The following is a 15,076-nucleotide window of genomic DNA, read 5'->3' as shown; positions in this document are numbered from 1 at the left end:
TTGTTCAGATAGACGGCTAACAGTAAGACGTCCTGTATGTGGACTAGTTCAGATAGACAGTTAACAGTAAGACGTCCTGTATGTGGACTAGTTCAGATAGACGGTTAACAGTAAGACGTCCTGTAAGTGGACTCGTTCAGAGAGACGGCTAACAGTAAGACGTCCTGTATGTGGACTTGTTCAGATAGACAGTTAACAGTAAGACGTCCTGTAAGTGGACTCGTTCAGAGAGACGGCTAACGTCCTGTATGTGAACTAGAAAACCCTAATAAAAACCTTCATAATATAGATACGAAGGAAACCGGAACGTTTTCTGTATGTAAGTGCTACTGAAGTGAAAAAAATATCATTAAACAGCCTCTAAAGATGTGATTTCTTTTTAATGATACATTTTGAAGGCACTACAGGGGAGAGAAGTAATAGATAACAGCATGAAACTCCACCAGTTTATTACTTACGTTAAGACAATTGTTTTTTTGATCTATTATAACAAATTGTTTTCTGAAATGTTATGTTTAAGTAAAATAAACACCTAAATGTGTGTTTTGGATCAAATCAATTAAGCTTAACATTGACCTTTTTTAATGTTGAGTATAAATATTTGATTGTTTTATCTCTTTTTTTTCTTAAGTTCTCATCTCATCATTAAATGAATCAATGTTTTGTTTTTCGAGGAAAGCGTGTCATTTGTATCCAATAAGAGTCTTACTGCTCAGCAGTGTGAGAAAAGTGATCACATACAGCACCCTCTGTCATGCCAGGCAACTACCTCATGTCGTGAGGTGTTGGTTGGAACCGTCGGCTGTCTGCACAGACAAGGCCTCCATTATGCTCAGAGAACGTGCTCTTTTTTTTCTGCATCAGTTATAAAGCTGACTTTTCATGCTAATGAAACACAAAGTCAATATCTGTTGGGACGATTGAGCAACAAGCGACCGGCTTTTGCAGTGAGTGAAAGAAAAGGTTGGCCCACTGCAGATCCAGAGTGTGCGACGATCGCGCCCTCTTTCTCAAGGTCCGCACGCTGCGTATTCTGCGCCGGGGCCAACGTCACACAAATAATTCCAAATGAGCGGGAGGGCGGCAGATGTAAAGGACAACCCTTGGTGTTTAAAAAAACAAAACGGAAGTTGTCTGAAACAAATGCTCGCCTCATATCTTGCAACTCGCATACTTGTTTGTTTGCTCAGGTTGTGTGCTCGGGGAGATATTTGCATGGAGGTGGGAGCGGTGTGGCAAGAGAGAAAGAGAGAGAAGTCAGCCCGAGGCAGAAAGAGAAAACAAGAAAAACAATCTAGAAAGTAAAAATTGGTGGCAACAAGCTGCTTCCTGGGAATTACAAACACGTTTTGCTGCATAATGCTGCAAGTATGTCCTTGGAGCAAAATGCAGCCAGAGAAAGAGTGAGTCCAAAGGCACCACACACATATCTCCGGAGTCATAACGACATAAATGAGACATTCAGGTCGGTCGGTTGGTTTCTGATGCGGGCCTTATCTCAAATAAACACGTCTAACCTCTTTACGTACATTCACCCCCCCACACACGCACATTGCTGGATTCTTGATCCTGCATTCAGGGTCCTGCTTTACTCCACAGGAACAAAGACGGGTTGTTCGCCCGGAGGTGCTCCGTGGTCCGTCGAGGTACTAGGCATCGTCGCCACAGGAATTGGGCGGGACTGATGACAGTCTGTATTTGGATACGCGCCGAGAGGCCCCTGATTGGGTCATGACCACCGTGAAGATCGAGCTCTGAGCACTCGGAGAACACACTCTTTATACCGACAAGTATAATGTCCTATTTATAAGTTCTCCCCATTGCAATACACACACAACCCCCTTGTACTTTTGAGTTTTATAAAACAGCATGTAAGGATGATCTTTTGTCAGGAGGTTTCCCCTCACAGACCCTCAGGAAGAGTGCCAGGCTTCGAAGCAAATTTTGCATTGTGGCCAAACCATTACAATTTCCACCGGTTTGAGATACCATCGGGCACAAACTTTTGCTTTTTCCCCATTGACTTACATTGCGTCAGAGACATCTGTAATTCTGTAATGTTTTTTTAGGGAGATCAACTTCCCAGTACGAACACTTGAACAACGCTTATTTATATCATGAGGTCCTGAAAATTGTGAACTGCACTAATAGCTGAATCCAATCACGTAGATGATAATGAGAACGAGGCTGGGAGGCGGGGTTAAAGGACACTAGCTAGTCCGCTTGCTCTTTGGGCCTGTTAGATCCTGGGGTACTTCTGGCCCGATACGGGGCTACTTACTGACTCAGCTCTCTATTAAAAGATTGTCGAGCTGGTGTTCTTGCGAGGGAACTCGCCTGGCTCTTCTAACTGCCGTTACTCCCGACGTCTACCCTGCTTCCTCCGGTCTGAGTGCACTCGGTCGAGGGGCCACCCTGACCCCGGGCGCTCCTACCAGTCGCGTCGGTTATGGCAGCTTCCCTCTTCTGGATCCGTGCTCTTGGTAAATGCCAGGTTTAGGTTTTAACGGCTAGGATTACTTCTAAAACCGTAAGGGATTGTTAAGTGGATTCGGTCTTCTTGGATAACCTTACAGAACTCAGTTGTTAGACATACAATGGATTTAACTTTTTACTGCCACGAGGATCTTTTACTACTTGAGCAAATGAATGCACTTGAGAAATTTACTTTAAATGCAGATTAGATATTTATTGCAGGTTATATTTAGTTAGTTAGCAAGGGTTAAGCTACAGCTCACATTAAATGTTACTACACTTGATTCGTTACTTTAATTTTCTTCTTAGATTATACTCATTAGTTTTTAGATGCCGAGACGGCTCGGGTGGAGCTGGATCTTCAATGAAAAAGTTATTTTGGAGTTGTTAGGAGCGAAGGTCCGGCCGGACCCTCGGTCCTCCTGCTCTGCAGCGGAGTCCGTTCAACAGTCCTCAAAACTCAGTACAAAGTCTTTCTAGGGCTGCCGTGTTCCTCCGTTGTTCAGTTGTTGAAGGCGAGCAGTGGGGAGAGGAAATTCTCAGTCTTTCAATTCTTTGTCCACGAATTGCGGTCTTCTTTCCGTGAACAGAGACGAAGTCCTCGAATACTTCAGTTACGATCGTCCGTATCTTCTTCTCAGAGCACTTGGACGGCTCTCGTGTAGAAATCCTGTCTTGCTGTTTGCAAGTTACTTCTTTTATAACACTTTTGGGCTGCCTCTCGCATCTCTCCCCCCTCTTCCTCAACACGGGGTCCCTCAGCCCATGATTAACATGAAATCATTGATCTGGTGCATGTGCTTCGAAAAGTACCTAACTTTTGTGTGTGTGTGCATGAGGAAATCACCCCAACTTCCCTGTCTGGGCGCTTACTCAATCAAGCTCTGCGCGTGTCTGGGTGTTCAACATCTGTTGCACTTCCCCTTTTCCTACACTCACACATTTCTAACACAGATTAGTTATCATTATCACAGTTGCAGTTGTTATAATCAGTTACAGTTGTTATAATCAGTTTACTTAGTACACATTTGCTTAGAAAATGATTATTGATCTCATCCTTCATCATTATTGTGCTTTGTGTCTTTTCTTCTCAACCACCATTATTTCCCCATCCCTTGAAGCCAACACCCTGCTTACTTCCTCTTTCTCCGTACTTTCTACACACAGACTGCACTATACTCAGATACACATATTATTATTATTATCAGGTTTACATTTGTTAAATCACTCTATGTATTAAACATTTGTTATGTAACGATCATACACTTTATCTTTCGATTACACTTTAACTATTGATTTCTGAGTATATGCTTTATGCTTTTTATATCCTGACCTTCCCCTGATCGTGTATGCATGTTTTCGAGGCAGCTCTCATGAGGTCAACTCTTCTCGACAGGCCCCATGGATGAGGAAGATCCAGGTAAGTTTATACTCGGATGTCAAACTTCTTCTTTTTTTTTCTTCATGCGCCACTGAGCAACTTTAATAGGAATGAATGGGGCGCCACCTCCCAATGCTGCAAGTTTAGTGGTGAGAAACAGGAGTAGCTGATTGGGGCTTAGTTTTACTTTCTACAGGAAGTCTGTTTTTGAATGGCATTCCTGTGAATCTATCAGTGACCTGCAATTGGAATTCAGAGCAACAGGTGAACCAGAGATATGATCTCAGTCAGGCTTGCCGGGGAGTTAGCTCGGATAACGGGGTTGCGAGAAGTGGAAGAGTCCAAAGTCCCGCGGGGCATTCGGCCAATGACGTCATCTTTGCATAACAAACAATCTTGGGAAGAGTGAGCCATAATGTAATTACTTCTGAGTGGGGGAGGAAAGACTTGGTTTTTGATGTCTTGTATTTCTGAAGCCAAAAAATCTCTACAAAACAAATCCCAAATTCAGTAAGAACGTCCAGTGGGTGTTAAGGGGCAAGCCAAAAACGGAATCATAATTTCACAGACTTGGAAGACGACACAGCACCTCTTTTGGGAAAGAGGTCTTCATGAGCCAGGGGGAAAAGGTTGGACCCTGTCCAAAATACCAGACCAGAGAGAAAGAATGATGCTTATTGTTCATTGTGAACCTGCAGATAGACAGACATGTAGAAGGCGGCGCAGGTTTGGTATTCAAATTTCACCTGTCCTCTGCACTGCAGAGCGGGCCATGAATTGGGTTTATTGTGAGGAGCAGGGACATATAGAGGAGGAGGGCAGACAGCGAGGCCACTGGTTTACTATAGCTGCTCTGTGTCCACTCACATGATACCTACATTTGACTTGCCACCAACGAGCCCCGTGCTGCTCACAACTACTGTGAACACGACGATGATAATGAAGCATTCAGAAAAGATGTAGAAATATGAACAAAATACATCCATTAGCAGCTGTACTAGAGCTTTTGGTAATTTCACACAATCTTACTCAGCAGATGGACCTTTGCCCCGACTTCTGACAACTATCCTATTTTCGGGATGGTTTTGTGGAATTGACGCGAGTCATATTTAAACATTGTGTAAGGAGATGTACGTTTGTAAAACGTAGCAGCAGCGAAGGGTCACTTCTTAATGATTGTAAAGGATACGAGGCTGACGCTTGGGGGGAAACTGCACAACTCGTAATCAAGGCACCTCACCAGTCAGTGGTTTGGTTGGGTGGTTAGGGACGCATGCTTTCTCCCGGATTACGGTCGCAGTTTTAAACACCTGATTAACTTCGTAAATTGAAAACAAAACAAAACAAAAACGCAACTAACTACTTGGTTAGGTTTAATAAGACATCGTGGTTTGGCCAGAAATCTGTAAATTTGTTACGTTATCTAAGTTAGAGACGTCGATTTAAACGAGACAACGATGAGGTTTGGCTTCACACATGAACAGCGGTCTCCTGGGTGAAAGTCCTGCATTGATCAAGCCTCCTCCCTGTGTGGACTTCTGTGAACCATTTGCTGCCTTCAAATGGGGTCGTGGGGTCAGCATGGGGGAGGCGAAAATGTTGATAATCCCAAAGGCCTCATTGTTTTCCTGATATTGCTTGATAACCAAGCATATCATGTCCACGACTTCCTATTGTTACGTGAATCTGGGGGGTGACCCCTCACGATTTTTAATTCGATAAAAAAGAAAAAAAATTTTTTTTTATTGGAATAAGTATCAGTGTGGTTTGTGCATGTAAAGAATGCCATCATTAATGTACCGAGCTGGATCAAACACAACTTACCTCAGGGGCTGATGGGGATCTGCTGAGGCGTAACCCCTCTCTGGGCTGGCTTCTCAAGAAAATATGAAGAAAAGGACTTGGTCGAAGAAACTAATTCGTTATTTATTTATTTGCAATGAAATCAAAGTATAATCTCTTGGTCCAAAATACAGAGAAAAAATCATTAACTGAAAAATATAAGAAAAATCACTTAAGTATTCAAAAACCCCTTCAGAGTATTTTACAGACAAAGGATCTTTAAAAGCACTGACTCAGCCAGCAGACGGGCTGGCTGTGTAGCCTACGGAGGAAAAAGTTAATGATTCACCCAGCACAGGACTGGACAGAGTGAGCTTTCTCTCCTGACTCGACTTCAAAAAATCTTCTAAGTATTCTTAAAAACTCTGACTCTCAAAGTCCGGAGATTCTGCAAAAAGTTAAAGTTCTCCTCCGTGCAGGCAGAAGCCCGCACGGAGGAGCCTGCACCGCTCCGCACTGCTCCTCACAACTCCTCCGAACTCCTTCCAACTCCGAACTCCGAACTCCTCGGTTTAAAACTGTCACTATTTATACTCTTCTGGGGCTGGGGGCCCCGAGCACTTCACCCATAACTTGATTGATGACACATAAATCCCTTACTCCAGCGTAATCTTTGAGAGCCGGGTAGGCTTTTGTCTTCATATGCCCCCGTCAGCATGTTCAGTGACCTCACGGTCAAGGGTATGTTTATTCATATGTACCCCGGGGCCTGACTAACGACCTTAACGCCCTCCTGTCTCCCTAGAACTGCTGACTCGGTCTTTTTGACTTTGTCTGGAAGTTCCCTATTTTTCTCTAGAAGAATGATTAACTATTTTAATGGCCAAAACGTGTTCGGGTGCCTCTTTCTTTCCGGCCGCCTTGGTGGCGCCCCCTCTGCTTGAACTTCGGGCTTCCCCTTGCCCTCTCATGAACCGAGAAGCATGCCTGGGGGTGTGTATGGGTGTGTGTGTGTGTATAGGTGAATGAGTGTGCGCCCACCCGTACACATCAGTGCAACAGGGGTTTTGGACAACAGAAGCCTGTCTGTCTACCCGGTGCAATCTTATAAGAGCCTCAGAGTCATATGCCTGATTTAACCACGGCTTTCTCGGTAGAGACATCACGATTTCGCAAAACCTCCACCGTGTTCAACACCCTCTCTTGCGAATCGTGACTTGTCTCTACCTCCGTTCTTGTATCACACAAAATGTAGCTACCATGATTAATTGAGGCTAAAACCTTTGACAATGTCTATCTCAGTGAATGGAAGATCAACCATTTTCTCGCTATTTGGGCTAATTCGCACATTTCCTAACACCCTCTCTCGAATAGCACCAGATACACGAAAAATAGAACATCTTATACTTAAAAGTTATGATGGACCTCTGCTGTGTCATCAAAAATGCACAAAAGCCCAGAACCACAACGGGAATCTGAATCCTATTGATGGACAACACATGAAATGATATAATTGAAATAAAGACAGGAAAAAGAAAATTAATCCTATTTGAAAACATAGTTTAAAAGAAGAAAAAGCAACGCTAAAAAGTAAAACACTCCTCATCCCCAAAACAAAATCCACCTCTCAAGGATATCATAAAAGTACAGAATACAAAATGTTGAACATATCAGAAAACACAAAATACACCCAAAACCTCTTTGTTTTTGTGTTCTTTCCTTTCTCCTCTCTCCTAGAGCAGAAAAGTCAATGTCCAGAGTCACATGCGAGCCACGCCAGCACCCGTCACTGTCGATAGTTCAGCATCTCCCGTCCGAGACGCCACCTGTCTCAGCCCGCTTTCTCGTCCCAGAGGACATATTCCTCTACACCCTGGTCGTTAGTGTCGATGCAGGCCCCCGGGCCCACGGAAAGTCCAGTTTCAGTATTCGGATACTGATAAGGACCCAGGTCAGCGTAGGCCGGTTCTCCCCTGATGGTCCATCAGGTCCGTTGCATCACGTAAGGGCCCGTACACGTTTCGGGGATCGATTTCTTCGTCCACAGAGTGGACAGAGGTCAGGGTCATGTTGACGTTGGGAGACAGAGAGGGAGAGATAGCAGTGGGTGATTCTGGCGAGTCCGACAGTGGTACAACCCGCCGGTCCAACTGGACCTGCCCCGATCTTGGAGATTCGGTGTGGTTAACCTGGAGACCTCAGGGATGAGAGGTTAAACCCAATATATCCAGGGGATGAGGATAAAAGTATTCAACAAAAATAGCAGTAAAGTATCAAAGAAAGAGAAAACCTTAAATGACTACCTGTTTCAACCTGTCCTTTCTAGACTGAGGCGTGCTATCTCGCAGCCGATTAAGTTTTATACAATCGTGAAGGATATTGTTAGCTGCTGTTGCCCTCGCCCTTCTGTATGCCATATGAAAGCACAGATCAGGATCATAGATTGTTGGGCTGGGCCAGTCATCTGGTCCAAGATTCATTTTCACATAATGACCAGGGTAGAAATCGTATAGAAATCAAAACATAAAAATCTGAAAAGGCTCTCTCCTTCCTTAACTAGAATAGTCAACTTAAAAGTTTGAAAAAGTTTTAAAACCAAAAATAAATGCTCAGTTCGTAACAACTGCATAAAACACTCAAACGATGTGTATATAATCCCTACTTAATATAAAGGATAAGATCGTAAAAAATATAAAATAAGAAATGAACAAAATGTCCTCGCAGGAGAAACTGAAAAATCAGAGCAGCTCGTGTAAAATATACGGCTGATAAGAATTGAACTGGTAAAGTAACAAACAAAAAATGATATACTTTTAAAGGATTAAAGACCCGAACTATATTTAGAGAAACGGTGATTTTGGAGTTCACCTGAATGCCAATAGATGGCTGTCCAGGCTCATTCTAGGCAAAATCCTGTCCCCTGAGGCGTTGAGGATCCAGACGGCTTGTGGAATGTAAAGTGTGAGGTCACAGAAGTCAACATGAGGCTCATGCTTGATGGGATACTGGCTTGCCTTTTTTCTTTTTCTTTTTTTTCCTGGCGTAGCTGTCTTGAAGCCATCAACCATCGTTCACTGTTGACCCGTGACCTCACTTTGTGTTGGATGTGTTCTAAGGTTAGGAAGAGGAACTAGATTTTGTTTCAAAAAACCTATTGACCTTGTCGTGTCCCTCATTTCGTAATCCCTCCTGCACATTGGTCCCTATTTGAGTGCATCATTCCCTCTCCACCCTGGAGGAAAGATAAGGGAAGGTTCAGCCATTTTCGGACTGGCTTGGGCCATTTAGTCCATTTGTCGTGGGCGAGCGGTTTGCTTTTTTTCTTAGTGAAGTCTCTTTGCTTCCATTATTGTAGCTCATTCTGAGCTGCCTTGAAAGCAAGGGAAGGAGGGGCTGCCCCTCCTCCCCTGATCGCTCCCTCTCCTCTGAACAAGGAGGGGGCGTTTTTGACTTTAACCTGAGAGACACACAATCTGATCCCCTATTATACACCTTTAGTGTTTTAGGGCTTAATGCTTCTCAGGTATCAAGCCATGCGATAATATAACAGTGATATTATTATTATTAACACTATGTCGTAACCACGAGCTCACAGGGTCCATTTAAGGGTCCATATATGATAAGAAACGTAGCCTCTCCGGGAGACACATGACAATGCATGTTTGCATGTTTCACAATACGGAAAAGTCACTCGTAGGAGAGCAGGCTGGCCGACAGCGTTGTCACCGATATCGGGCTGAAACAGTTTTCTGCCGAGATTTTATACCTAAATGGGAAATGTAGTTTATCTTACACTTCCTGAGATCCTGAGCACTTCTAGAAGAGGACAGAAGTGGTAAAAAGCTCTGATCTTAAACGCTGAAGGCCACCGTGTTAAGGTTAAAGCGCACACACATTTCCATCACAATCAAGTGAGCTGAGGAGTTAGCCATGTGACACCTCTTCCATTGTGTCCTTTAAAACCCTCCTGTGAAAGATCGCAGCCCATTAAAGACCTTAAGTGTTTAACTCCCGGCCGAGCAGACGGAAACATGAGCAGCTGCTACGCAACCACCACCTGCTGCTGTTAGTACGCTGCAGCCTCTCGTCCTTCGTGTTGTATTACCTTCCTTTAAACAACGACCTGATCCCATTTTAGACTGACTAGATATTTAAAAAAAACTCACAAATTGGGAGAAGAGGAATCTCGAAGGAGCCATTCACCTGCGGAGAACTTGAACACGAGACATCCAAAGCTGCCCCCCCCCCTGGAATCATGTCCTCCATCTCTGTAATCGTAGCGAAGAGTAACAATAGGCCACTCTGTCCTCCCTGTTCTCCGGCTTTTGTGCTTGACTTTCTTAAGAGCACCGCGAGCTTGTTAATGCGGCGGTCCGTGCAGGTGAGATGTGGGGGGCCAGGGTTCTGTTTTATTCTGACAGACTGAGGAATGGGAGTCAGTGCTTTTGCCACCCTGAGTCATGGTGGCTAGTAAGCTCCCACCTCATGCTCATTTCATTTACTTTATATCAAACGTCCGTGTGCGTCAGTCCCGTTTAGTCATCAGTATTGGGAGCCAAGTGTGGAGCCAGCCAGAGAGCGAAATTAAAAACACCACTCTCTACAGTAAGAGGCACTTAGGGCGTGGTGCAGCTGGAACCACAGGATCATTATGAAGCCCATTAAACTAGACCCATTAAATCAGTTGGAGGTACCCTGCTGAGCTTTCATCCAACACTGAGCTGTGAGCATCTTTATGCCTAAACAACAAACACATGTCCTACCTAAGGAAACCTTTGCAAAGCATTTTCTTATATTTGTGGATGAAAAGCCATTGATATGCATGCGGTGGACACAATAACAGAAACACCTGTGGAATGTCTGTTTCTGTCTAACCCAGTCAATTTAAATCATTTCATTTTATCAATTCAATTTCGCCATAAAGTAATCATGCTCGTTAAAGGTGCTCAATGCGGAATCCAGAGCGTATCTATTGCCTCCCACATGGAGACGGCTGAGCTAGGAGCTAACAGTGCAAACGATGGCAACAGCGCTGACAGAGATAACAGCTCAGAAGTGCTCGGCGTCTAACGCCGGAAAGTTGAGGACGGCGATCCGACCGCCACGTCAGCCAGTAATAAGCCAGTAATAAGCCAGTAATAAGCCAGTAATAAGCCAGAGCTTGTTCGGAGGTGCCAGGGTATCACCTGAGAACACAACTGAAGGCCAAACAGCCGTAAGAAGCACCATACTTTTATTCAGGAACACATAAACCGTCAGAAATCACAACCTTTCAATATCGATCCTAACTTCTTTTTTTTACATCAGTTGCTATCTTCATCACAAAGAAAAAACACGGAGCGTTTCATTAAGCACAATACATGAGAACAGCACGAGTCTTTGGTATTTCTACTCTCGATATAAAAGCAGTCTCTGGAATCATATTCAAGATCAACACGGACACTATTCGGACGTGCCATCAAGTAGCAGCTTGCTTTTCGGACGGCGGCATTTCCCTCAAATAACCTTCTTGTTGACAAAGGCACTTTTTAAAGGCTGATTAAATGCCTCGTGCGATCGGGGAAAGTTGCAGACTGACAACGATCAGAACGAATGAAATTATGTGGAAAAGCTGTTAGGTATCCTGCGGGGACAGAATTGCATCATGTTGAAGAGGTGGAAAGACAATTCCAATCCCTTAGCAATATCGCAGTGTAAACAGAATTCGTTAAAAGTCGAGCAATCAATATTTAGAAATATTTGTCAAATGTCCCATTTGAATAGAACCCATTCTGAAGAACAATCTCTTTCACAGTGTTAAATTACTGTCGATTATTGACGCGTGCCTCTCCGTATAGTGTTCGGTACTAAAGCAATGCACACTGTTTGACCTTATCGTGGGTTGGCTGGAGAAATCTTAATCTGCAAAGCAATTAAAAGCCATCACAGAAATGTCCAGTGTTTTCCAATGAAATATGTATTAGACGCTAACGAAATGAAAATACCAGCCCAGTCCCAGTCCTTTTCTGCAAACCACGGGGTTTCTGGACCAAAAATATGTCCTCATATCAGCCTTGTATTTTGCCTGCAGAAACGCACAATGCTCCGTGATTGACGTTGTGAAACGATTGTTCAGGTTTAGGCAGCAACATTACTTGGTCAAGGTTCAGGGCTGCCGGGGTTAGTCTGCGTAAACGATGACGTTGACGCTGACAATGCGTTATGATCAATACTTTCATTCGGCGCATGTTGTTTTTTTAAATCTTTTGTTGCTGCTAAATACACTCATGTTATGGTGATGTATGCTGCCTTGTTCAAAAATGCTTTAGAGTCTTTAGATTTTTGATTACAAACTGGTATGAGCACTGTAAGAATATCAGGAGCATTTTGATGCTCTATTACAAGATCTTTATTTTACAATGACATAGCCGACATTTTGTCAAAATTAAATGAACTGATCAATTAGATTTTTCTTAGAGGAAAATTAATCGTTTAAATTAAGACTAATCGGTAAAATAGTCAATGAATCGATTATAAAATGTGTCGTTAGTCGCAGCACTATGAAGGTCAGACAGAGATCACGGTCAATGGTCAGATAATGACATAACAACGTAACCAGAGGATTTTTGGTTTCACACAGGACATGAACAGTGGTCTCTTGTGTGAAAGTCTCATGTTTGCCCCTTCTCATTACACCACATAACATTCAATAACTGTCGCTCCATACACTCCGAATGCAAAAAATCCGTATCCGTGTTTTCATAGAAACGTACGATGCCAACATGTTTTCCTGGCGACTGGGCTGAATAGGTGGCAGAGGCTAACAAAAGGAAAACACTCAAGAAAAGTGCCTGCGTCTCAAAAACTGTGCTTCAGTACAATGATTGAGTAGATGTCCTTTGATGTCATTTTGCACCTTTGCCGAACAACTTAAATAAATACTAGAACCACTTTCCTCTCCCTTTCAGAATCATGTTTGCACATACTTTCGTTTCTCCATCAGCTTCTCCTCCAAACACTTGATGAGGATCGGGTCCACTTTGGGGTCAAATTTGTTGGCGAACCAGTGGCCGTAGTTGAGGAGCCAGCGGAGCTCGGCCGCTCCGTAGATGCAAACGCTCCGCATGTGTGCACCCGTGCAGGCCGGGTAAAGGTTCCCCTCTAAATAGTTCCATTTGACGAGTCGCGTCTTACTCCTCAGATCGGTCACGTCGGCCTCCGACCTGGGAATGTGTCCGGGCACCCCGGGGACCCTGACGAGGGTGGCCCAGAAGTGTTCGTCTGGTGAGTATGTGTCGACGGACCACGCCAGAAAGTCCTTCGCCACCGGGCTGCTGCTGACGTGATCGACGAAATTGCGCGACAGGACGAAATACGCGCTCCCGATGAACATCTCGATACCGTCCGGGGGGACCTCTTTGACCGCCGCGGTCTTGACGGGAATGCGACGGTACTCGTAAGGCACGTTCTTCAGCTCGTGCCGGAAGCCGAACCGCTTTTTCTTGAGTTCGCTGGGCCGGCTGGATTCCAGCATGTTGCTGCCGTTGAGCTGCTTCAGCTCCGCGACCAGTTCGTGGTTTGCCTTGAGAGGGAAGTCCTGGCCACACAGGTTGATGACATACCTCCACTTGACCTCTGACCTCAGCAGGTCGTAGAGGCAGTTCAGGTCGGCGTTGAGCCTGCTGATGTGCGCGTACTCCACCGACTCCAATTTCGAGGCGATAAACACATTCGGAGCACACCGGGCCAGGTTCTGAATGGCCTTTATGAACGCCGGGGAGGACTTCTGATCGTAGTGGATGCAGTAGACGTTGTGAGGCGCGTAGATGGCGTGAAGGATGCGCTCCACCATGGGTGCATTCTTGTGCACCACCAGGGAGTAGGCCAACGGGAAGCCCCGCTCCGCCTCCGACACCGGGACTTCATCGTAACCCCTCGTTCTGATGAACGCCTGACAGTCCGAGGTCAAGGTCACCGTGCTGTCGTCGTCCACGTCGACGATGGCCTTCCGTCTGATGGCGAGAGACTTGCCTATCTCCACCGGGTCCAGCTCGTAGACGGCGGTGCAGTTGATGTCGTACCTTTGCTTGTGGAGTCCGGAGAGGGCGGCCGTGATCCCGTAGGGCTCGATGTAGACGCCGTCCCTCACCGTCACTTTGATGTGGACCAGCTTGAGCAGACAGACCGCCAGCAGAGACAGAGAAAACAGGAAGCATCTGTGCCTCAATCTATGTGTGTAGTGGGCACATCTTATTTTCATTCTGGAAACAAAAGGGGATAAAAAGAAAAGAAGGGGAAACAATGAAGGTATTATAAACTGTAATACATGTTTAGTTGTCTTTACATTTTTTGTTTGACATTCTTTGAGCAGTTATCTACAAGGTAATACATCATTTAGAGTATCAGGACATAGCACTGGAACTTTATTTCCCTATTAATAATCTACTTCATGAACATATTCGCTTCACATCTGACATGCAACTCTTCAGATCTGACAGTTGCATTACATGTTAAGTTCATGCTTTGCAGAAGCTGCTTCTGTTGCAATTACCTTGCTCTCTAAAGTTGTCGTTGATCGGCTCTCGTGCCATGCAAACTTCTCCCGCAGTTCCGCACGAGGACCTGTAATACATTTTTTTAAAAGAAGAAAAAAAACACACATTTAGTGTTGAGGGTAAAAAAAGCAACACGGGTCGCTGTTGAGTTCGTGTCCGCGTTACCCACCGGACAGTCTGAAGAACCGTACGTTTTTCTCCGGGAGAAATCACATGACGCGGAACAGTTGCCGTACAACCCTCGAGTCTCCCCCGAGACCCTCCGGTAACGTTGCCTTTATTAATGGCGCGCGAGGGAGCGGACGACTTACCACACGCGCAGAGCAAAAGTGCCGAGCGGCCGAGTTTCCTCCCCCCCAGCTTCAGTCTGCTATGTCCGGGGCTCCATCGCGACTGTTCGGAGGAGTGGGGGGAGTCACATATTGGTTGTCCTGTAGATCTACTGTCACTCACACGGAAGGCAGCATTTGCTCTTACGTTTCTTTTGTTGTTTTGTTTGGAGGAGTGACCACTTTAAATGTGCACGTGGTTACTAATCACCTCAATGATACAGTCATTCATTTTTTGATTTAATCTATAAAACCCTCAAAATTCCTGCTAATTTCCCGTCCAAAACCTTGTGTTCTCTGAGAATAAAGTATATTTTTGATGGAATAAATTGTGATATTATGAGAATAAAGCACAAACTATATTGGGACAATCGACCCTGCTGTGGATGGTGTCCCCTTCAGTCCAGCACAAAGTTGAGAGAAGCAGCTGTTTGCTGCTCTTAGTCAGAGGAGGGGAAGTGAAACTGAATAAAAGCACTTTAATCTCACATCAGTGAAGCGTCCTGAGTCCGGAAACAAATATTAATTCTGTCATTATTTCCAGCAGTGGCCCTCATTACAACTCTGCCTTTGTG

General features: G+C 44.7%; 1 protein-coding gene across 1 annotated transcript; it reads right to left on the bottom strand.

The window, feature by feature from the left end:
- Positions 1 to 10,979: 10,979 nt before the first annotated feature.
- On the bottom strand, positions 10,980 to 14,479 carry LOC306778628 (beta-1,3-galactosyl-O-glycosyl-glycoprotein beta-1,6-N-acetylglucosaminyltransferase 4-like). The gene is made up of 3 exons (XM_079270233.1): positions 14,342 to 14,479; positions 14,169 to 14,239; positions 10,980 to 13,878 (listed from the first exon to the last, which is right to left on the bottom strand). The coding sequence occupies exon 3, from the start codon at positions 13,875 to 13,877 to the stop codon at positions 12,588 to 12,590; it is 1,290 nt and encodes a 429-aa protein (XP_079126359.1). The 5' UTR covers position 13,878; positions 14,169 to 14,239; positions 14,342 to 14,479; the 3' UTR covers positions 10,980 to 12,587.
- Between the last annotated feature and the right edge of the window lie 597 nt (positions 14,480 to 15,076).

This window comes from Melanostigma gelatinosum, assembly GCF_949748355.1.
Source record: "Melanostigma gelatinosum genome assembly, chromosome: 6".
NCBI classification, from domain to species: Eukaryota; Metazoa; Chordata; class Actinopteri; order Perciformes; family Zoarcidae; genus Melanostigma; species Melanostigma gelatinosum.
Note: the sequence above shows the minus strand (reverse complement) of the source record. Positions and strands in the feature narration are given on the sequence as shown.

Excerpts from the sequence above, each read along its gene's own strand:
- LOC306778628 (XM_079270233.1), bottom strand. The coding sequence starts at position 13,877 with ATGAAAATAAGATGTGCCCACTACACACATAGATTGAGGCACAGATGC.